A 25,284-nucleotide genomic window follows, 5' to 3' on the forward strand; every position below is an offset into this window, starting at 1 on the left:
AATGAAAATGGATCAAATACGGTGTTCAATACACTGAGAGTACATGGCTTAAAACCCACACTCTTTAACAGTGTATTTAGATTGCTATAATGGCTCCCCTGAATCACAAATCAATTGCATAAGGAGGAGAGAATTTCTCTCTAGAATAAACCACGTTGTTATTGCCAGCGTCAAATCTCTCTCTCATCCATATAAGTTACAAGGGCAAAGGGTTTTTCTCTAGTTAATTTGGATTAGATTTAATAGGATCATGTTATCTGAGGTGGCCTACGCTAAGGTCTGTGAGTTCCCATTTATCATAACTACAAACCACAGCCAGATTAATGGGACCTGACAGTTTGGAAGCCTGACAGTGAGAACTGCAGGCAAATAAAACGAAACGCATCAAAGGGCACTCTAGAAAGAAATATACATTCACTGTAGACAAAAGCATATATATTCAAAGAAAACTTTTTTAATTTTCACTGCTTATAAATGATACTGTAACATATGCTTCCAGTAACAGAAGCTTCCAAGTAAAACTTTTTAACAGTCTTCCCGTATCTGAGCTCAAAGGTCTGTGCTTTTGTTACTGTGGAGCTTTCATGTAAAACACGGAGCCACTGACCTTTCCCTCTGTCAGCAGCGAAATGAATTGGGTGAGTTAATTTTCTCCAGTTTTGTAACCATTTCTTTGGAGTCACCTGTGAGCCATTTCATTTTTAGCTCTCCCTCCTGCTAGTAGCTTTGCCCCTTTTGGGGTCCTCTGAATTAGGTTTTTTTTTCTCCCCTCTGCTTCTTTTCTGCCCCTCATAAAATAGCCTGGAAAATGCGGTCTTACTGAAAATGCTATGAATGCATTATGGCTTTGTAATGCACTCTTGCCATGCTTTTTGCCTCTTACCATTGAATTTGTGGTTTCCTCATTTAAAAAAATAACAAAACAAAACCAAAAAAAGACACACACACACACACACACAAGCAAACAAAACCCCAAACTCAAAACCTTCTGCATCTTTCTCTAATGATGTAAGGAAATTTAGGGCACAAAGGTCCAGTCTCCTGTAAATCTGTCTGTATTTTCTAAAAATACATTAAATGGATGTTCCTGGCAAAAGCAACTACTTTACGTTCAAGGGGATAGTGCCATAACAGAATGTTACAGCTTCACTGAAGGCATTAAGACTGCAAGGCATAAGCATAAACCTCCTTTGTGCAGCTGGCCCAGACATCTCAAAACTGCAAGAGGCTGGTCATTGCCAGAGCTGCAATGAAGCATCCTCTGAGCATAAAGAATTGCAAGCAAAATAGCCCGCGTCTTTATGTTCTCTCTGTTAATTTTGGAGCTCCTCTATAGCAACGAAACCAAACTATGACCTGTTGTTCACATCATACCGTGTCTCCTGGTTTGCAGCTCACAGCATTCAAAATACGTAAGATTTTTTTAAACATTCTGCTGTCTTACACGGTAATTGGCTGAGGTGCAAAGTATCCTACAGGTCGTTCCAAATGTGAAGCATACGTGATCTGTTCCATGAGATGCGGTTTCTTTGTTAAGATGTCACCTGCTCGTTGATAAAGATTGAGCACTGCTGCATTTTTACACACAATAAAAAGACAAATAGTTGGCATCAAGATCTTTTGTCTCTGTTCAGTTATATTTAAACTGGGAACAGCAGCAGATTTCTCTATTGTACAGGAGCCTATGCCTAAGATTCCTGTCACAGGAGGACTGTGCACTGGTAAGAATGAATAATTACATTCATAGGAATGTCAGTAATTTTTAAGTTAATATGAAAGAATGCTGTCAGAATTTCAATCCAGAAAGAATGGTTCAGATCTGTTTTTTGAAGCCTGAAGTCATAATGAAGAAAACAATTTTAAAGGATGCAGAAATAAATGGCTCTGTGTCCAGCTCTTGCAGACACAGTTTTAATTCAGTGTGTTAGTAACATAATGAGCCAGGATCTATCAGCATGAGATACTACTTAATAGAGGATTTATATTGTTAGGTAACAGCAACTGCCTTAAATCTTAATTCTAGATACTTCTGATTAGTTTCTGATCAGAATTACTGTCTGGATGCTACAAACAGAGAGAGTCAGAAATGCACCTGGATGCCAGTTCCTTTGGCTAAGGCAAGGATTTCAACTAATCAAATTTACCTAAGAACAAGGTGTGTCAAATCAGTAATGAAGTTCTAACTCCCCCTTCACTGTACTCAGTTAAGTCAAAGGTAATGACACACCCCTGGGGACAGTAACCTAAGTAGTAAAGAAGCTAAAGGTGCTCTTGGCAACTCTTCAAGGAAACACAGACATGACCCAAAGTTCAGTGGCTGAGTGGAAAGGTCTAATCACTTCAGAGGACTTTGGCTCGCACACCTCATTAAAACATGCAGAAAATCTTATGTACAGAGTATAAAAAATGTATTCTAAGATATTGCCAAGGTTTATAGAGAATTGTTATAGCAGATAAAATCTGTGATGTAATACAGTGTGAGACACAGTCACCAAAAAACCTAATATAACTCTTTTTTTTTTTTATGCAAAGAAAACTTTCCACAAACGTAAAGGGTATTTGCATCAGCCATAGGAGTGAAAGTGTATAGATAACTGTATAGATAAGTGTATAGATGTGTAGACTGTGTAGATAAGTGTATAGATGGACTGTATAGATAAACCGTTCTGGCTGGGGAGCGTCAGCACAGAGGGCTGATCTCAAACTACCAACTGTGATCCCTTGGCCTCGATGCCCAAAAAGCCCGCTTGGGCTCAGCCCTTCCCATGCTGCTCAGAATCAGAAGCACCTGCAGTCAGCCCACTAGGCCTTTACCAGGCTTAAAGAAAAGAAAACCCTTCTGGGAATTTCATTATCCCTGCATACACAAGAGTAGGACCAAATTTTGAACTGATAAGTTGTATTCAGTCAGATTTTTATAACTTGATGTTGCTATGCTAAAGAAAGGAAATGTTCCCTCTGCTGAGCCACTTAAGAGGGCATGTGGTCATTGAATATATTGCATTTATCACAAAAGATAAAACAAATCAACATGACGTATATACTCAGAACAAATTTAATTCAAAACAGACACCACAAAACCACTAATGATCATCATTGTTATTTAATTAAAAAGGAATTAATAGGTTAAATCTTCCAAAAAGACACTGAATGCCATTGAACAAAGGCCAGGTGCATGATTAGTACAAATCAACACAGCTCTATTGTTCCCTGATTTGGGCTGACAGAAGAAAAGGATCTAGTCTTGTTTATGTAGCCACTTGTTTTTAGATGTTGGGAACACAATGTATCAATCTTATGAAAAGCACTTTGCTACAAAGTTAAAGAATGTTTAAATTAATGTTCTGTGAAAAAATACTGTATTTTTAAATCAGTATAATAAGTTACCTAAGGAACAGATGTAAGCCTAGAGGACAGATAGAAAGAAAGACTACTGTTGGTTGTTGCCGAGAAGAGCCTGGCTCCATCCTCATGACACTCACCCTTTATATATCTGTAAACATTATTGAGGTGACCCCTCAGTCTCCTCCAAGCTAAAGAGCACCAGCTCCCTCAGCCTTTCCTCATAAGGGAGATGCTCCACTCCATCTTTGTTGCCCTGTGCTGGACTCCCTCCAGCAGTTCCCTGTCCTTCTTGAACTGAGGGGCCCAGAACTGGACACAATATTCCAGATGTGGTCTCACCAGGGCAGAGTAGAGGAGGAGAACGTCTCTCGACCTACTAACCACCCCCCTTCTAATACACCCCAGGATGCCATTGGCCTTCCTGGCCACAAGGGCACAGTGCTGGCTCATGGTCATCCTGCTGTCCACCAGGACCCCCAGGTCCCTTTCCCCTATGCTGCTCTCTAATAGGTCATTCCCCATTTTATACTGGAACCTGGGGTTGTTCCTGCCCAGATACAAGACTCTACACTTGCCCTTGTTATATTTCATTAATTTTTTCCCTGCCCAACTCTCCAGCCTGTCCAGGTCTCTGGATGGCAGCACAGCCTTCTGGTGTGTCAGCCACTCCTCCCAAATCGGTGTCATCAGCAAACTTGCTGATAGTACACTCTATTCCCTCATCCAAACCATTGATGAATATATTGAATAATACAGGCGCCAGTACTGACCCCTGAGGCACTCCACTAGATACAGGCCTCCAACTAGACTCTGCCCTATTGACCATGACTCTCTGGCTTCTTTCCTTCAGCCAGTTCACAGTCCACCTCACTACTCGATCGTCCAGACTGCAGTTCCTCAGTCTAGCTGTAATGATGCTATGGGAGACTGCGTCAAATGCTTTACTGAAGTCAAGGTAGAACACATCCACCACTCTGCCATCATCTATCCACCTCGTTATGTTCTCATAAAAGGTGAGGAGGTTGGTCAAACATGACTTCCCCTTGGTGAAGCCATGTTGACTGCCCCTAATGACCCTCTTATTCTTGTTATGCCTTGAGATGGCACCAAGGATAAGTCATTCCATCAGTTTCCCAGGGATGGAGGTGAGGCTGACCAGTCTATAGTTACCCGGGTTCTCCTTCTTGCCCTTTTTGAAGACTGAAGTAACATTTGTTTTCCTCCAATCCTCAGGCACCTCTCCCATTTCCCAAGACTTGGCAAAGATGATGGAGAGTGGTCCAGCAATGACTTCAGCCAGTTCCCTCAGCACCCGCGGGTGCATCCCATCTGGACCCATGGATTTATGGATGTCCAGATTGCCTAATTGCTCCCTAACCCCGTCTTCATCAACCGAGGCAAACTCCTCCATTGTCCTGACTTCCTCTGGGGCCTCAGCAGTACAGGGCTCCTCACAGATCTTTGCATTGGGGAGTTCAGAAAACCGGTAGGCCAGGCTTTGCATCCAACAGGAAGGAAAACAGCACAAAGCTGCCACTCCTGACCCCTTTTATTTTACTCTCTAACCCTTTTTCTTTTGTTCTCTGTACTTATTATAGTATAATGGAAGGGAACATCTGGACTCTAGTGAGCAAAGCAAATTTGCATGCATATAGCATGCAATTACTCATAAGACAGCTTTCCACACCCCTGCCTGCCCAGTCTTCTGTTCACCTCAGGGGGACCCCTAACGCCTGCATCTCTGAGACGTGCAGAGCGCTGGCCTCCTCTTTGTTTGTGAAGACAGTTGTGCAGCTGAGCTTGAACCCTTCAATATAACGTTGACTAGGATGAACTGCCTCTGATATATCTATTTGTAGTAGTAACTGCTTTCTGCATAAGACATGATGCAAGTGACCCAAATCCAAACACCTGTGTCTGCATCCCAGCTTAGCTGGGGCTATAAGGAGGTTTCATTCCTGGTTCCTCCTCTCACATCTAAGGAAACTGAGCTCTGAGAATCGTTCCTGACTGCTGGTGTTTTCTATGGCTGCCCCTTGCCTCTTTGCAATTGCCCAAGGTAAATACTGGCTTGTCTACTCCCTGCAGCTATAAAGAAGTTTATGTTTGCCCTACAGTTTCCACCCGAGGCCTATGAAGGGCATGTTATAAAATCTTATCATGTCAAATAAATACATATATCCTACACCTGTCTTTTCAGTTGTAGAGAGTCCCCTGGCAGTGAAGCCATAGGTAGCATTTTTTTGCCTAGGATAGGTGTCCTTCTTTCTCCTGTAACAGAGTCAGGTAAAACAGAAATTTACTAGACAGGTAAAACAGAAATTTACTCAGAGCCACAACCAAAAGACATGGTTTAGAATCATTTACAAAGCACAACAAATTTCTAGTTTGGTCAGAACCAAAGACTGCATTGCATGTTCCTAAATTTCAACCTCTGGCATCGTCTCTTTTAATTTGTCTGGATGCTAAAACAGAGTGTAGTAATAGGACTGGCTAGGGAGGTGATTTGAGACAGCCAGCGTGGCTTCACCAAGGGCAAGTCCTTCCTGACCAACATAGTGACCTTCTATGATGGAGTAATGACATCAATGGACAAAGGAAGGACTATGGATGTTGTCTGTCTGGACTTCTATAAAGCCTTTGACATGGTCTCCCACAACACTGGAGAGGTATGGATTTGATGGCTGGACTGTTCAGTAGATGAGGAACTGTCTGGATGGTCACATCCAGAGAGCAGCAGTCAATGGCACAATGTCTGGATGGACACCGGTAACCAGTGGTGTCCCTCAGGGGCCCATTCTGGGATCAGTACTGCTTAAGATCCTCGTCAATGACATAGACAATGGGACTGAGTGCACTCTCAGCAAGTTTGCAGACGACATCAAGCTGAGTGCTGCAGCTGACACACCTGAGAGATGGGATGCCATCCAGTGAGACATGGACGAGCTTGAGAAGTGGGACCATGTGAACTTATGAAGTTGAACAAGGCCAAGTACAAGGTCCTGCACCTGGATCAGGGCCACCCTGGGTACCAATACAGGCTGGGAGATGAAGGGATTGAGAGCAGCCCTGCAGAGAAGGACTTGGGGATACTGGTGGATAAAAGATTGGACAATGTGCAATGTGCACTTGCAGCCCAGAAGGTCAATCATATCTTGGGCTGCATCAGAAGAAGTGTGGCCAGCAGGTCAAGGGAGGTGATTCTGCTCCTCTACTCTGCTCTGGTGAGACCCCACCTGCAGTTCTGCATCCAGTTCTAGAGCCCTCAGTACAGGAAAGACATGGACTTATTGGAGAGGGGGCAGAGGAGGCCACAAAAATGATCAGAGGGCTGGAACACCTCTCCTGTGAGGACAGGCTGAGAGAGCTGGGGTTGTTCAGCCTGGAGAAGAGAAGGCTCCAGGGAGATCTTATTGTGGCCTTTCAGTACTTAAAAGGAACAGACATTTTAGCATGGGCTGTTATGACAGGACAAGGGGCAATAGTTTTAAACTAGAAGAATGTAGGTTCAGACTAAACATGTGGAAGAACTTTTATACAATGAGGATGGTGAAACACTGGCCCAGGTTGCCCAGAGAGGTGGTAGATGCCCCATCCCTGGAAACATTCAAGGCCAGGCCGCAGGGGACTCTGAGCAACCTGATCTAGTTGAAGATGTCCCTGTTCATTGCAGGGGGGGTTGGACTAGATGACCTTTGAAGGTCCCTTCCAACCCTAACAGTTCTATGATTCTATTCTTCAGCAAGGGCAGGTGCAAGTTGGAGAAAAAATGGCTAAAGCGTGACCAAAGGGGCCGTCATGCCTCGAGCAGGGATTAGACCCAATGGAATGTCTTCACAATCTGGACAACAGTAATTATTCCATGTAGTACTTTGCATTTGCTCATTGTATAACTGAGCTGCTTGATCAAAGCTTTTGCTGGGGTAAGAGTCTTATAGCTGTGTAATTCCTGTGCGTGTTTGAATCACAGAATGGTTAGGGTTGGAAGGGACCTCAGGAGATCATCTAGTCCAACTCATCTGCTGAAGCAGGTACACTCAGAGTAGTAATGTTCTTGGCCATAATTTGCAACATTTCCATTGGATTTGCTTGTGTGTATCAATAGTATGTAGGCATTCCTGGCTACAACAAATTCACACAAATTGGAGAAAGCATTTGCACCAAGTGTCATACAATCATAGAGTACCAGGTTGGAAGGGACCACAAGGATCATTTGGTCCAACTTTTCTTGGCAAAAGCACAATCTAGACAAGATGGCCCAGCACCTTGTCCAGCTGAAGCTTTAAAGTGTCCAACACTGGGGAATCCACCACTTCCCTGGGGAGATTATTCCAATGGCTGATTATTCTCACTGTGGAAAATTTCCCTCTTGTGTCCAATTGGAATCTCCCCAGGAGTAACTTGTACCCATTGTCTCTCGTCTTTTCCATTTGACTCCTTATTAAAAGGTGTAGTCATTTGAAAATATAGCTGCAGCTTTCAGAAACTTATTATGGCCCAGAGATCTGTTTGGAAATAAAAGTTTGCTTTTCATATAGGTAAAATGAAGTCTCCCGCATTTCAATGTGGGATGCTAATGCAGGTTTTTCGTGAATGTCCTGTAACATCAGTGCATGAAACAAGTCTGGCTGGCACCAACAAGCACTGGAACACTGTCACATGCATCTGCATTTCAGGCATAGCTGTGCTTATAGAAGCACATTCCACCACCAAATCCAGACAAAAATGTTAAGACTTTTACTGTTGGAGTAGATACACTCATTATTTTTCATTTGGTATCCACAAAGAGTTCAAAAATATGTGGACCTACTTGATTTCAAGCAAATAGAATGGCTAGGCAGATGTGTGCATATGAAACTGGCCAGTAGCGTTGGTACTTGCTGTATAACACCTACCCAGCTTCAATAAGACTCACAGCAGTTGCAGAGTTGTATGCTTACTCATCTCACAACTTCAGATGTACAAAAATTGGCTATCTACTCTAGGCTCTCCTATAGTCAACAGTGGGGGATTAGTTATCCCCAAACAAAAACACACCCACACACCATCTTAAACATATACAATAAGAGGACTTGGCGGCAGCCAACCCAGCTCCTAGCAGGAAACCCACTGAATGAATTCCCTGAAGATGGATGCAGGGCTTGATTACACTTTAGTCTTAAGGAATAATTAGACTGCCTTACAACCTAGCTATAGAAATAGTATTGTGCAAGTGTTGTCAGCAGGCCTCAGTGAAAAAAGGAACAAGCCAGAAGGAATTATCTCCTGCTTCCAAAGACAGTGAAATTTTGTCATTATAAATGATTTTGTCACTCATCCTTTTCAGTATTGAGTTACCCAAAAGTAGCGTGGTTAGCTCCTGGCATCTACATTATGATGATGCTGTGACTCATCATGATGTTAAGACAGTGCTTGGCCCTATGACACTGGATTTGCCAGCATTTCTTCACCTTCTTTCAGTCTTGGTGCTACCACTGGAAGACATCTTTATTGAACTCACTGCTTTTGTGATGAGCTGGACATATTGGTGGCCTCATATATCTCTTCTTAGTTTCTACCTTACACCAAGGAAACTAACATGTGTGAACTATTTTTTTCTGTGCTTTGTATGATCTAAAACTTGAGAACCTAAGAAGAGAACGTAGGCTGCATCCCAAGTGAAAGGCATACCAAATAAAGAGATGTGAGATAGAATGTGTATTTATGTGTGCTTGTGTACTTACAACCCCTCTAAAAATAGGTAAGTGCAAGAGCTATTAAAATGAAAAGAATGGAAGGAAAAAGAGAGGAACGCTTGCTGGATGAACTGCAGTAGAAAAAAGCATTTGAGAAAAATGTTAATGGAATGAAAAATGGGAAAGTGCACTGAGAAAATAAAAGATGATTTCTCTTTGCACTATGTCTGGAAGAGAAACTCTGAAAAATGGCCTGCAGTAAAAGCATAGCTTTTCTCACTGTATTATCCTGGTTATTGCTGTGCATAACTCATAAGGGCTAAAATTACACAACTCAATTTAAGATGCTTGCCTGGTACGTAGCTCCCAGCCTCACAAAATGCTCTTGGTAGAACAATAAATAGTGAGTCAGTAAAGAATAAGTCACCCAATACGTGGTTTTAAAATGCACTGTGCTGTTTATGGGCAGGAGTACTTTCAGAATCGAAATACGCTTTAAAAAAAGAGGAGGGTTATTAAAATTGTTATTCTGTTATTACTTTAGTAAAAGTCTTGTTGCATATTAAGATTTGTAAGTCACTCCTGTGGTTACCATTATATGCACAGAGAATCCTGACTTTGCCATCTCCCTTTATCTGCAATGCAGCGTTTCACTTGCAGAGCAAATGCTGCTACTTCCCATAGTGGGAACTGATTCTGGTAGTCACTATTTGGAGGAATCTTTAATTCTTAAGAGTGTTTCCCAGTTCACATATCTTGATTAACAGGTGCCCAAATAGGAACATTTTATAAACCAATTCAAACAGAGTACGTATTCCAAAGAAAGTGCCTAAATTTTCAGAAGTGGAAGAATGGGGAAACCTAATGGTAAGCAAAAGAGAAGTCACTTATTTTAGAGAATAGCAATCTCAGTCAACAAGATGCTGCTTATTTCATTAAGTACCAGGAGATAACACGTACATTCCTGGTTTTGCTTAATTTCATTCTGGAACTGTCAATTCAAAATCTAGCTGGTCAAGTATCATCTTCCACTCTCTTAAATTCTCTTTTAATTTAAATGTCAGATACAGAAAATAATATCACCAAATTACAAATGTGTATTTTGAATGTCTGCTTTATAGTTTTATACATCAAAATGTGAATAATCATTCATATAAACTGTCAGTCCATTCACATAAGCTAATGTCTATGATTGTAGAAAACCAAATTAAGGCAAAGAAGAAAAGACTGAGGATTATTTAAGCACAGCTCTGTTCAGCTGTTACCTCTAGATAATGCTGTAACCTGAGTGTAAATAAATATACATACTGCCTGAACACACCCTTAATAGAAGATTATCCTTTACTTTAGGTTTATACAAATAGACATTATCACTTTTCTCGAAAATTAAATGGTTCTTTAAATGGTACCTCTAGTTATTTTCCTGAGTGAGCAGCAAAAGTGTTCAGACCAAAGTATAGGTTTCACAGATTAAAAGCTAGTATCCAGAAATAAAAACTTTGATATCTGGGGTAGCATCTGTCTCTCAATATGTTTTTTTAGGCTTTTTTCTGTCTTATGATATATGCTGCAAATCATACTGCTTCTTTTAAAAGCCAGTTGCCCCATCTATGTGTGCAAGCCTTGGAGAAGAGTTTTGTAAAGAACAGAGCACTATGTTCCAGAAGATATGATTAAACTCCCAAAACATAAGGGACTGAAATCATCAAGGACAAAGATATCAGTAGCTAACACAGAACATATGCAAGGGAAGCAGCTCACCATCTTTGTAGGCATATCCACTGCTGACAGAGCTGCTCAAATGAACATATTCTTTGTGGTCTATTCCAGTGACAGAAAGTCAAGATGCTCTAGTTTGCGGCAGTTGTAGACTACCGAACGCCTTAACGCAGCATAGCCATTAACATTAATGCATAAAATTATTGAGCATTACACCCGCATCCCTAGGTATGAGAACCAATGCATGGAGAATTTAAGTGGCTGGCTGAAAGACACAGGTAAGTCAAGGCTGCCTCATATTTGAGTGACATACGACTATCAGTTGGCGATGCTTGCTTAGGCCTTGAAGTGGTACTCCTGTCTCCAAGCCTAGGGCAACAAGAAAATGTGAAAAGAGGAAAAAAGAGACATCTGCACGAGAATCTAGTGTTGGCAGTTTTTCTAATACCAGGGAAAGGAGATTCACAGCTCAGCCAAGGCTGCTTCATAACCTCCCTCTGCCTCTCAAACTGAGCTCTTGGCTGCCTTCAGTACCCAACCATAAGCCCACCAGCTCTTTCCTTCATGCCTTCCTTTCTGTTTACCTCAACTACTGGTCATTGCAGTTATGAATACCTTTCAAAGAGATGAGTATAAAGCTGGGTCATGCAGCCTTGCCCAGTCTCCTCTAGACGATTACCGGGACACTCTGTCTACATAAACTTGTGTCACAAAAAAAATGTTCTCAGTGCAGTCTACTGAGTTTTTTTGCCCCTAGAATTTTTAGCAAAATATTCCCTGCTCTCAGGCTAGGAAAAAGAAGAGGGGCAAGAGGCACAGATTTCAAATCTGAAAAACAAACATGATGTCTAACATGGCCAAAATAAAACCTCTCTAGCCCAATAGAGGCCATTCTATTTCTGTAGTGAAGAACTGAGGAATAAGCTAGTGAAAAATGTTAAGATACTAAATATAAAACACATTATAATGCCAGAAGTCCCAAATGGAAGTACAAAAGTACAAATGTTGCTGACAAGTAATCTTTAAATAATCTCATTTCAAATCGCATTATGCATCAAGCTGCTTGACACCTGTGAGAAAATATTTACTGCTAAACTAGTGAAAGGAAAATAAGCCTTAGCAAGATATTATGTTTATTACAGTCCAAACATTTCAAAATATGTTTTACAAGGATTTTTGATTATTTTACATTACAAGGATTGAGGGGGAGCACTAACACAAAGAGTGCTCATTAAGGCTGATATGTTTGCCAAAGGTCATCTATGGCCTTGCTGACTACTCATTTTTTAACATAGGCTTGAAAGTACAAAGGCATATCCTCAGTAACTGGGCAAACAATTGGTTGGTGAATGCTATACCTATAGTGAGATACATGTACATGCGTATAGAAGAATATATAGAGAAAAATCCTTCACAAATGCATCTGGTCTGTCAAATTACTTCATGCACCATTGAAAAATGCAGGAAAACTCCAAAGCAGATCAGCAAAAATTATTATGGTATTAAAATTTATGGCCTGCTTGCGAAAGGTCAAAGTGAGCAAGCTCTTATTTGTTCTAAAAAGTGAAAGATTAAGTGAAAGACCAATAAGGCCCCAATCAAGATTCCATAATGTAGAAACAGGGGTATTGTATGGGACAAATAATGTTTATGTTTTCCAATTTGGGTAAGACATCCTACTTCACCCTGCATACACAAAACTGTCAAGCTCATCTGTTTGCTCCCCCTGCTTCTGTAACAAAGATGCAATCAATTGTTTTCACTGGTCACTGGAGCAAGAAGAGGGAAAATTATTTTGCAGAATCTCCATACTGAAAAGATTTTAATGACATTTAGATAAAGATGAATTTATTCTGACTCTCCAGAAAGGACTGTGCTAAAACTGGTGGATTTCTAACAATCACTTTGGCCTTTACATTACATGCTCTCTGGCAATACGGGGCAAGTATTTTTACAACCAAATGTAGATCTGAACTCTGTAGGAAGTCATTCCTTTGAAAGTAAAAATATTTTAAACTGGCTCTTAAAAATTCAAGTAGGATGATTATTTAGTGTGGAAGCTTTTCCAATTAATTTTTATAAAGCAGGCCAGCATGTGGCTGCTGCCTGAACAGCTGCTAGTATTCAGTACTTCTGTATTCCTTTGTTTTCTCTGGAACTGTGTGTGTATGTTTGGCTATTAGCACATTCTGGGAACAAAAAAACCCAACACTAAAAAGCTCTGTCATTTAGCATCCTTTATTTAGCAAAAATTACACACCTTCATATGCTTCAGTAAAAATAACTCTCTGTGACTCTACAGGAATTTTTCCCATTATATGACTGATTATATATTGGGTCCAGAGCAACACGAAGTGTGGCTAAAAATAAACATTGTCAAATACAATGAAAACATGAAAAAAAAAACCCAAATATGAAATTGGTCTGGCTTGCTCTGTCTCACCTTTCCTTTTTGACTTTCCAAGAACTTCACCTGCTCTGACTCAGCCACCTCTGTGATTTCTCTGTGCAGAAATGCCACAGCACAGCTCCTATTACAGACTAGATGAGAGCAGCCACGAATGAGTGCTCAAGAGACTGGGATTGAGAGGTCAGTTACCTTCCATCTGATAGCTCTCCATACACAAAAGGCTTCCTGCAAAAAATAGGCAGGGAAACCAGAAAGCTTGTGAGAGGAAGGAGCAGCTTATTCTGGAATAAAGTCCACTGCAACAAACAGAGCTTATTCTTCTAATTGTTATTACTGTAATGCACTTTATTTAGAGGAAAGGGCCAAAGGACTCAACTCCAATATCCTTGGAATATGATGGATGAAGAGGGTCACTAAGCCTGTTTTGTTTTACCAGGATACTTATGCATGCTCCTTGTCTATTGACAGAATGGACAAGTCATTTTAATAGTCACTTCATGTGTGTTCTTAGGTGGGGTTTAGCCCTTAATATGACAATGCATATTAAAAGGAAAATGTGGAGAGCCAGCTCTGAAGATTAGCTTGGCTTTGTAGTATTGCATAGTTGCTGCGCTGTATGGAAAATGCATGATGATAACAGATGCCTAGCTCACCACTCATAAATATTTCAGTGATAAGACACAGTAAGCAGGGCCCTTAATTGTTGCAAAACTCAGAGGTACAGCATGAGGCACAAAGCCTAAGAACACATGGCTTTAGGTCCTTAAAAAGTACATTTCCTTATAAATGTAATTGTGAACTCAGTAACTTTTTTCTTAACAAAAACAATATATTAAAAAAGGGAAGATATTCACAATTTTGTATTCACTAGCCATTATTGACAGTCATTGACATAGATAAGACCCCTTTGGCAGCTGGTGTGGAAAAGATGGGTATACCCTGGATTGTAACACCCCTTCATAATCAACAGTGGGACTGCATCTGATACTATTTAACTAGAACAGCAAATCTTCAAAAGGAATTCAAAATTAGAGGAGTGGATTCTGCAGGTTTGTGTCTGAGATTGAAAAAATGTGGGAGATGTCTTTATGATTTTAACTTGTATTTTCAACACTTCAGACACAGTCATACTTTCCAAAGCACAGAAGAAAAAAGGTAATTAAATTCTGAAGGATTTTTCTTCTATGTAAACAAGCAGTGACTCCAACTTAATTGCTGATGATCAAATATTCTAAATCCACTGCTGAAATTTTATCTCCATCCTAAAAAGTGTAAATTGTACCAGGCTTATTGAGGTGTTCCAGGATAGAGGTAGAGTTTTGGAATAAGATAGGTAAAAGGAAACCCAGTAAAATCAGATTTAGGGCACTCTGAGACAGAAGCAAGGGGTTAGATTCCCTGATACTTGAAATTTTGCCATTCTCTGTAGCTCATGGATTTTATAGCAGGGCTAAATTCCAACTAGATTTACAGAGGAAAAACACCAGTGAAAAACAATTTTTGACTCACGGACCAGTATGTGAAGATGATGACTTGCAGGACTTCTCCCTGTCAGAAGCACAAACGGGGCAGAAACTTGGAAAGCTCATCAAAGGAAAGAGCAATTGAGTAGCCAAAGGCACAAGCTATCTTGACCTACGACAGCAGTGTCCTGCAAAGGGACTATAAAACACCACAGTTCTGTGTCTCTTAGGTTGTGAATATTTAGCCACTTTGCCTTTTACCTATCTAACAACTTCTGGGAAACCAGAGTCAAGGTCTTGCATATTTTAGGCCAGTTAATTTATTCAAAGTACAATTCTTTCTCACCATCAGTAACTTTATTGTCCTTCAGTAATTACAAACCAGTTGTCTCAATCTCTTTTCATAAAAAAGAGGTAACATAAGCCACGGTGGCATGGGCTATTCAATACTGCACTGCGGCAAGCGTGGGGCAAGTGGAAAGCTGGCCACTCACTGGCCTCTGCTGAAATTATAGACTGTTTAGTGCCTATCGTACTGATGATAGTATGCTACCAGAAATTAAAAACAAAAACAAGAAAGACATTTAGAATGTTGGTAGGCAAATACAAGCTTTGATTACCAAGTACAAGTCATCCATGTAGCTCTGTTCACTGTGGTTTCCTCACTTCCATGGCCATTTTTAGCAGGCTGAATCAGCGGTACCACATCCTCCGTGTGAATCAACCTAACTGTAACCCACCACAAGACCTCATCTGCTGTTACAGGGTAGGCAGGGAGACTTACAGCCCTGCTGATTTCCAATCCAGTTCTGCAGGAAAATGCAGTTCCAGTGCAGTTCACAACAAAAGGACCATAAAACTGCTGCTACTCAGCTGTTGAAGTCAAACTGCAGACGTAATACTGTTTCATCGCTGGGGTTTAAATGCGTTGCTTCTCTACTGGAGCAGTTGAAACGCAGTTTCATTCTGCCAATTTTTTCCATAGATTTATAGCCGTGTTTCCAGAGAGTTGATTTAGCTATTCACATCTCAAGTTTCAAAATTAATATCTAGCTACTGGATAGTTATAAAAGCATTTGTTACAGAAGTCAGACTGTCAGTGCCAGCCCTGAGCAATGTCTGAAGCAATGCAGTGTCAGAAAGAAGATCCCCAAGAATTCTAGCTCTTTGTGCACGGGGCCAAAAACCTGCAGAGAGAACACAGCCCTGCTACACTATCATTCAAACATAGGGGCTAGGAAATAGCAGTCTAGTTTCAGAGAAATGGAGTAGGTGTTTCACAAAGGACTTGGCTCTTCACTGCTCCTCAGAAATGTTACTCGGAGGTGGGAGTTAGCCTTCTCTGTAACAAGTTATCAGGGAATTCATAAGAAGATTCATTGCTTCTTGATCAAATCGATTACATATGACTAAGGGAAAGGATATTACAAACCACTCCACCTTGAACCTCTGCCCACAGAATCCTTCATTAGAGATAACCTCACAGAAGTTGTTTTTTTTTTTCTTTTTTCATCTGGAATGCAGTGTCTTGCACACACCTGAAACAGAGAACAAAGGTGGTGAAACTGCAAACTGTAACTTCCTTTTAGCAAGGCTGCTTGAATTTCTAGAGTCCAAATTTCACAAATAACCTGTGAATACATGGCAGAACATGTCATTCCCCATTCATGCTGTGCTGACTTCCAACAAGCCCTTGAAGATTTCTAGGCTGTGTAGATCATGCTGTTTTGGAGATGTGTACTGTAACAGAAGGCATGTTCTCTTCTAAACATCCCTCTGAGTACCCAGCTCTGCTCAGTAAGACAGAGTGGCTGGGAATCAGGCAAGTGACCTGATTCACACCTGACAGATTTCAGAAGCCTCCTGGCATTAGACAATCCCTGCCTTTCAAAAAGCATTGTCTCAAGAGGTTTTTGGTACAGAGTATTTCCTGAGGCGGTAGGAGCGAATCCCATAAGGCATGTACAGAGATATTGCTATTTGATTCACAGGAAAACAGATGTTTTCCTTGACAGGGAAGAGGGGTTGCTACTCAAAGTAGAGCATGGTCCCATTCTTCTGTATGCTAGCAATGGGGTGAAGTCTGATCCTTAAATTTTCACAAGAGCAGCTGTAGCATGGTCCTATCTGACAGGAAGCAAGACCAAGTTGTAGGTAATAGCCTTTGTCTTCACTTAAATTTATGTCCAGCAAAAAAGGTCTCTTACTGCAAAGCAGAATGAAACCATTGTGGGTGTATTTTCAGTGTCCAGGTACTTGGCCATTTTGGGTTGGAATGGGTATATGCAAGTATACTTTCTGACCCCTCCTGCATCAGGAAACACCTGCCAGACTAGCTTGCATCTGAACCTTGCAAAATGCTTATTTTTTGGTGCCAGCTTCACAGGCAAGTTCACACTGCTGCTAGAAACCCCACAGTTTCCCAGACTTGCACTTGGTGGTGGTCACCATTGTACAAATGAGGAACTTCATCCTCTGGGCTAATGACCTCGGCTACTGACTAAAATCTCTTAAAAAAACAAAACCAACAACAAAAACCACACACACACACAAAAAACACAAACCAAAAAACCAAACCAAACAAACAAAACAAAAAAAAAACCCACAACCATGATAAGAGAAAGCTGCGTTATCACAGGAGGGCTTCATCACTTCACACCCACGGCCTGGCTGTGGCCCCAGCTCCCGCAGCCCACCCGAGGAAAACCCCAGTGGGTTTGGCGAGAAGCCCCAGGCCTGCGGAGAGCCCGCCTGGCGGGAAGGCGGCCAGCAGCTGCGCCCCCCCGAGCAGAGGTGTGCGGGAGGGGACACCGAGGGGGAAAAAAACCTGACAGGAGACAAAACAAGCGCCGCACACAGATCCCACCCAGCCGGGCATCAGCGCCCGCCTCCCTCCCACCGGGCCCGCCGTGCGCAGTGGGTACAAACTGGAACACATGGAGGTTCCACTTAAATACGAGAAGAAACTTCTTCTCAGTGAGGGTGACAGAGCACTGGAACAGGCTGCCCAAGGAGGTTGTGGAGTCTCCTTCTCTAGAAACATTCGAAACCCGCCTGGACACCTTCCTGTGTAACCTCATCTAGGTGTTCCTGCTCCAGCAGGGGGATTGGACTGGATGATCTTTCGAGATCACTTCCAATCCCCAACGTTCTGTGATTCCCCGGTCTCGGGCGGTCGGCGGCCTCGGGGCAGAGGACAAGCAAGGGCGGCTGAAAGCTCCGCGGGGCGGCACAAGCACCAACCCCGCAGCCATCAGAGCACGGCGTTAACCGCCTCACAGACGTTACTCACTCCGGCCCCTCGCCGGCGGCCGCTCCCGCGCATGCGCGACCCTCTCGGCGCCTGCGCGCTGGGGAGCGGGGCGGCCGCCGCTGCTTTTGGAGGGCTTGCGGGCGCGAGGCGGCCCCCGCGTCGTCGCAGCGCGGGGGGAGCACAGCCCGGCGGCGGGCAGCGCGTTCCCGCCTCTGCCCGCACTGGGCTCTCCCGGATCTTGCCTCTGTGCACGCAGAGGCAGCACCGAGCCGCCCGGGAAGGGGTGGCGGGCAGACAGACAGATAGATAGGTGAGTGGGCAGGTAGGTAGGGGAGAGCCGGCTGGGTCCCGCTGCCTCCTTATCGTCATGGCCGGCTCGGAGCAGCCGCCGCCGCGGCGGGAGGACGGGGACGCGCCGCTGCCCATCGAGGACGCGGAGCTGGCGCTGGCCGGCATCAACATGCTGCTCAACAACGGCTTCCGCGAGTCCGACCAGCTCTTCAAGAAATACAGGTGGGCAGCCCCGACCGCCCCTCCACCGGCCGCTCCCCGGGCGCCTTCCCCCAGCGCGGCCCCGGGCGCCCCCTCCGCCCACGGCCCGGCCTCCGCGCACCTGTCCCCGTCACCCACCTGCGCGGCCGCGGCGGCCCCGTTCTCTCCTCAGGCGGTCTCCCCAGCGCGGCGGGGCCGTGAGGCGCTCATGGTCCCCTGCCCTGGGCCGTGGGGGGCTTTTCGCTGGCAGCCTCGCCCTGCCCGGCCCCTCGGAGCGGGAAGTGGTGGTGCCGCCGGTTGCCGCCTCAGCCTGCGCTCTGGTGGGGATGGGACACGCGTGGTTCGCTCTCGTGGCCGTGGGTGCGAGGTTGCGGACCCGCTCGGCGGGGTCTCGGCGGGGCTGCAGGACGGCGCGGCGGGCGGCGTGTTGCTGAGGACGGTGCCCGCCGGCCTGTGGGAGGGTGGGGAGGGTTGGGCAGGGGTCGGCGGGTCCCGCGGGAACGTGGGTTACGCTTCGCTGGCGGGAGTGAATGAACGCACGCGAGTGCCTAAAGGCGCTTATGCCCTGGGGGGTTTCGCTCCGATGCTCCTGTGTGATCTGATGCTGGCCTCAGCCGGCAAAAGGGATGCCGACAAAAGGGTCTTGAATGCTACTGTGATCATCTTCAGGCTGCAAGATTATCTTCATAATCCCTACATACATCGTGTCTAGGTTTCTACCTCAAGTAGTCATCTGGTAAGAATGACATTATCACAGCTGTGTAAGTCAGTCGTAAAGATTGCCTGTACCTGTCCTTGTTTTTTGTCTGAGGACTAATGCATTCCACACAAGCTCGAGCTGCTCTAATTGCACATACATCCTAAATAATTAATAAGCACTATACTGCTGTTTGTATGATTAAAAAAGACTTTGACTTAAAATAATACTTCCTAGTGGTGGTGTACCTGAATCTTATTTACAAAAAGGATGTTTGGAAGTAGAATGGGGGGAGTGAGACAAATTAAGAAAACTGCCTCTATTAATAATGAAAGAATAACTTCACTGTGTACTTGCCAGGGTCTAATAGTAAACATGTCATTCTGTCTCCAGTATACACTACTATGTTACATATACAATATTGTGTAGAACCAGCTGGAATATTGCAGGTGAAAGGTAAGGTCCCAACACTCTCATGCATAACATGCAGTTCACATTCATATGAAGTTGCACCCTATGAGTTACTTATTTATTGAGTCTGTGGGAGCTGTTGCTTGTTCAGATGTCTAAGGAACCTGTTGGTTTTGGTTGTTTGGTTTTGTGTTGTGTGTATTTTTTTCTAAGGTGCCAGTTAAGGAGCACTTGATGAAGTTTCCTCTACTTTTTGGTGTGTTGTGCTATTGCGTTCTCTCATTAGTGTGAATCTGGAAGTAGTCTAGGAATTCTAAAGATGTGATGCTTATTATATTGTATAGTTAGTAATGCTAGGGAGTAAAATTGTTAGGATTCCTATTTCAAAAATGCAGTTTAATCCTCCCTTGAAAGCATTAATAATGATATCTTCTGCAAATTGTTCCCTTGGTTATCTAGGTGGTTTATTCCTAAAGATTTCTTAAATGCAGAAACTTACTGTTTTTCCAGGTGCAGGATTTTCTTTGTTTGATTTTTATGAAGAAGTGCCTTTAAGTTCAGCGTACAGTTTGATCTTAGCCTTTAAACACTAACTGCAAGGAGTAAATAGGAATTTCTTTGTTAGAATAAGTGGGTTTATGATTCATAAATTGATAATTGCTGTCTTAGTTTGTAAATGACTGTGAAAATGTCTACCTCATGCCAAAATTTGTAGCAGGATTCTTCTTGCTGTGAAATAGTAGACCATTATTGAATTGCAGTTTACCTGTATGTGGAAACTTCACATTACATGTGGGAGAGAAAATAAAGCAAAGTATGTTCAACTTCCTATAAATTCAGATTTTCGAAACACATGCAGCGAGGTCCACTTTTTGTTTGCACAGCGGTTTTTTGTTTTATACTTGTCTTGGATGTGTTCTTCCTACAAGGACTACAAGTAATGCTATTAGATGTTCCTTTGCATGCGGCCTTAAATGAGTATACTTTTGTTGGTGTATGTTTGAAATTATGAAAAATAGAACCCATCCTAAATGGGACTGGTGAGCCAAATGAGCAGCTTATGGGAGCTCTCCATGATTTAATATGAATGTTTTTAATTTGCAGCATTACAGCTCAAATATTGATGAAATGCAGCATTTTGAACTTGAAAAGAGTGTGTGTTATCTGTATTTCAAGTGACTTTTCTTACAGAAAGTGTTAATTTTAGACTGCTGCCTATGCAGGTAGTATAGTTCTGTTTCAGAAGCTTGACGGTTACCAGTTGAATCCTAGAAGTGAAGGGAGGAGTGAAATTTTGTTTTTTTTCTTATGGAAACTGTTCAAGAACCCACAAGACTATTTGGAAACTCACTTATTCAGCAAAACTTAGGTTTTATTTACCATGTCATTTAAACCAGTTAAAACTGTTTCCTATAAACTATTTGGTTTGCTTCTGCTTTTCATTATTTATATTTTTCCTTCATTTGCTACCTCAAGGATGTTGTGAAAAATTAATTCAAATCAGTGCTGCTATCTTAATGGGACAGTAGACATCCCTGATGAGCCTAGGGACAGTTGTCATTCCAAAGCAGGCTGGATCTGTTTCTTTCTTTGCTGTTCTGCATTTTTGCATCTTCTAGAAAGCTGGCTGCACCCAATATCGGTTATATTTGAAAGCTGGTCATAATGGAGTCCTTGAGGAAACCAGGGTGGAAATTGCAGCTCTGTTTCATATGTGTCACGGCAACAGTAAAGTCTTGGCTTTGAAGAGTGGTGATACTTTAAAGTCATTGGCTGTAGAACCATCATTCCTGTGTTGGGCATGGGAGAATAATATTTTGTCTTTTGGTGTTTAGAGTTGTATATATCTGTTTAGAACCTGGTAAGTCAAATGAATGTATCTGTTGTATGTCAGATATAACATGTAGTTGGAACTGCATTGACTATCACTGTAAAACAGTGATTTGTCAGGTGTGTTTTGTGACTTGTTTTGTCTTAAATTATGCTTGAGGGAAGATATCAGGGTTTGTAAGCTCATATGCAAGTTGCATCAACATCTGCACATGCTTTCTCATGTGTTTATTTTTTTTTTAAGAAGTCCAGATCTTCCCCCCTGCTAGTGGTGACAGCCTTCTGAACATGAATCAAATACCAATGGATATAATATTTTCATAAATCCGACACAGACATCACCACTATCTTTATTGCTTGTAGCTGTGTCAGGTCCCCACAGTGCTAACTCGTACTTTGAGTACCTGTGAAACCAACAAGAGATGTGGAGGTGAACCAAGGACGGTCACATTGGAGACAAAGCCCACAATCAGCTTGTGGGATTGTATTGTTTTGGTGAACCACCCTGACACTAGCAAGAAAACGGTAATCGTGGTGTTCCTTTTCTCCTTCTGTCTTGGATTCCTAAATGTATTAGGGAAGAAGAAGATGACCTTTTATTTCCCCCCCATTATTCACTTTTTAAGAGCATTTGCAAGTCAAAAATTATTTCAAAACTTCCTCCAGCTAAGAGGACAGAAGGCAGTGTCAAATAAAATCAGGAGCTTTTTTAGCTGAATACTGACTCTCGACATAAAGCCGAAGATCAGGAATATTATCTTATAAGAAATCCAGCAGTCTTCTCTCTCTTACCGGGGAAATGTTTGACTCTCTGCATGAATGACTTTTACTTCTGAGAAGGCTTGATAAAGTTTTCAACTTGCATCTCAGTGAAAAGGGAAATCGTGCAAGATGGATAAGTAAAATGTATATAATAAAATCATCTCCAAACAAGAAAATGAAGATAATGTAGAAGAAATGTGATGTAGAGGAAATGTGATTCTAAGACAAAATGTGTTAAGATTTAAGGAGTGGATTCAGTGTAAGAAAACATGCTGTACAACCTGCTAGGCTAAAACAGAACGTGGAGAAGAGTTGTAAGTTGGTGAAGTGAAAGAACAGCTTAGTATGCTGACTTTAAAAACTTGAAATTTTTAAAGTTATGATATGTTACAGGATATGTATTAACAGACATCCAAACTTCAGTAATGGACCAGGAATTCCATTGTGGGTAGGTGTTTGAACCTAATATTACGAATTTAAAACAGAGGCTTAAAATACTTTGAAGCCAAATGCAAGTTGAGACAAGGTGACATTAAGCCAGCATTGATCAGCAGGTAGATTATGACCCATATAAGGGCAATCTAACCACTGTTGAAATTCTTGTTTATGGAGCTTAGCAAAGGAACTGTAGGAACAAAAATTAAGTGATTTAGTAGATATTTTGATAGCTTCCCTAAAGATAAGGACAGCAGGGTACAAACTGACGTGAGTCAGCTGGGGGAAGAATGATGGCATCTTGATTGGCAGAGTGAGAATAAGTCATGAGTGCTCTGTTAGCAGCCCTGTGTGCTATTGTTTATTGCAGCCATAAGCAGATGAGCAGCTGCTAGATGGATGTATAGAGAGTTATGCATGAGGGAAGCGATTTTTAGATGCAATATTCTAAACATGTACTAAATGTGTACCTTAGTGAGGTAAGATTTCATTTATCAAGGCCAGGCAGAGCACATTAGAGTAATAGTGATGCACATAAAAGGAGCATCAGTTTTCCAGTTATGTGGATAGGTTAGAAAAATTTTGGTTGTTTTACAGTTTAAATCTTCCAGACCTGGGTACATAGAGATGATCACACTGAATGTGATGTTTAGTTTTGTGGCCCTCATGACAGAGACAGGTGTTGTCACCAAGAGAAGTGGTAAAAAGGACAGAGGGAGGTTGAGAGATCCCTTTCACCTATGGAGCAAAATCTAATGGCAAGAAATCCATAGGAAGATGACAGAAAGTTAAACAAAAATTTGAGTTTATAATTCAGAAGTCAGATTGGGTGGAGATTACAGAAGAGGTGTTATAGTAAGATGATGTTGTTTTAAAACTGGAGAAATTAACTTTTTGAAAGATACAGATATGGTAAAGACTTCTTACTCATGTTTGTATACCCATTCTTTGATCTGCTATTTCTAATAAATTATTTCAGGCTAATGTGAGGCGGTGGATATATTTTTGGTTTAATATGCTTCAGAAGCTTGTAGATATTAAGTTATATGATATCAGTTAACCTGCTGTAGTTTGCCCTGAAAAGTAATTTTGGTCAGCTTATTTGAACCTACAGTGGAAAAAGATTTTGCAAAAGTCCATAATTCTTATGGATTAACAGTGTGCAATCAGACAGTTAGTACAAATCAATTGATGTGTTATAACTAGCTTGTCTCTCAGTTTTGTAATTACTTTTCAAAGTAAAGGTGCAATTTGAAATGCTTCTTGTAATACCCAGTGTCCTGATATTCTTGTGCATCTAAACTTAACAGCCTGAAGTTGAAGCAAGACAATTCACTGTTAAATTGTGTAAGGACAAAACAAATCAAGTAAAAACTGGACAGGACAGGGACACAAAGCTATTATTTTTATATTCCTGATTTTCTGTTTTGGTTGTGTATTTCTGTTGGATATAGAGGTGCATGCTAAGAGCTCATTTAACAATTTAAACAAATTTGGCCTGATTATGAAATATAAACTGAACCTAGATCTGATGTTTGCAGTTCTTAATGTGTGTCTTAGTAGTGTGATGTTTTCATGACACTTACATTGCCTTATCTATTTCATATACCAATGCTGGATGAGATGCGTACTTGTATAAAGATCAGGCTTACTTTTGTAGTCTCGCAAGTAATTTTTAGAATATAGTCTAGAATAATCTGTGGTGGAACAATGACCAAAGGATTTATATGTTTTTGCAGTAAATTCTTTATCTTTTTATGTAGGTAATACATTTTTCTGTTTGTAGCTGCTTCTGTATTTATCTCTGAACTTAAATGAGTTCTTAATTTTTCATTATACTTTCCTTTTCCACCTTAGAGGAAAACAAAATTTTTTTTGTTTCAACTTGAGCATCACTATCAGTATGATGACTGGCATTATTAGTGGACCATGACTAAAGTAGCAGTGCCTAGAAAAGTAGGGAGGAAATGTTGGCGGTTATTTACATTACTTAAATTTAAACCTGAGCTAGGCTGTAGTAGCTTTAGAAGGTGATGTGTTTGAAAGTGAAATGCTATCATGGAAATGGGTGTAGCAAAAAAAGAAAATACTGATAAGTGATTGCTTTTTCTTTTCATGTGCTTGAGTTCTGATTTATTTTTTGTGGTAAAATTGGGCTGTATTATCTCAGCCTTATTAAACTAAGGCTTAGAACTCCTGAATGTTATCATCATGTGTGAAAATGGGCATGGCAAACACCTTTCTTCTGAAAGTGAATTAACATCTTAGATATGCCATGAAATGAGATGAATTACGGTTTATTGGGAGAAGCAATGTCTCCTGTAAGGCCGGTTTATATACCTGGAAGAAATGTCTACTTCAGTGCTCTTAAGCATAGGACTTAAGTTTAGTTATACATACCAACTTTTTTAATATGTACAACCTTTTACTGTGGTATCTTGTAGAAATGGTGTTAATAGCACACTTCCTTATAGCAATGTATTCCGAGTCCTAGTTTGATAGGTGAGGTGCAAACAGTATTTTACAAATTATGTGTGGAGACTGAATTATTTTTCATCTTTTATCTAATTAAGAGTCTTGAGATTTTTCTTTACTTAATAGAGATTATTGCTTTGAAGTAGAAAGTACAACCTTGGTAGTACGATGTCTTAATGTTCATTTGTATTCAGTTCCCTAAGTCCTGTCAACATCAATATGGCCATTGGTTTGCTGTTAGTATTTTCTCAAGTGCTGCTTCATTTGCTTGTATCTTTTTGGAATGTGTCAAAAGATGTAAAATCGCATATAAGGAG

The 25,284-nt window shown here is 41.6% G+C and overlaps 1 protein-coding gene and 1 long non-coding RNA gene across 2 annotated transcripts in view; one reads left to right on the plus strand and one right to left on the minus strand.

Annotated features, from left to right (window-relative positions):
* Positions 1 to 533: 533 nt before the first annotated feature.
* LOC110365728 (uncharacterized) lies at positions 534 to 18,920 on the minus strand. Its single transcript, XR_010470516.1, has 2 exons — positions 18,496 to 18,920; positions 534 to 16,150 (listed from the first exon to the last, which is right to left on the minus strand). It is a non-coding gene; the product is annotated as an uncharacterized LOC110365728 (long non-coding RNA).
* Positions 17,945 to 25,284, plus strand: part of TTC39C (tetratricopeptide repeat domain 39C) — a 38,089-nt gene continuing 30,749 nt past the window's right edge. Inside the window, exon 1 of the mRNA XM_065053345.1 lies at positions 17,945 to 18,378. Within this exon, the coding sequence (XP_064909417.1) occupies positions 18,233 to 18,378 (146 nt within the window). The 5' untranslated portion in view covers positions 17,945 to 18,232. The remainder of the gene's footprint in view (positions 18,379 to 25,284) is intronic.

Source organism: Columba livia, chromosome 2 (genome assembly GCF_036013475.1).
Source record: "Columba livia isolate bColLiv1 breed racing homer chromosome 2, bColLiv1.pat.W.v2, whole genome shotgun sequence".
Lineage (NCBI taxonomy): Eukaryota > Metazoa > Chordata > Aves > Columbiformes > Columbidae > Columba > Columba livia.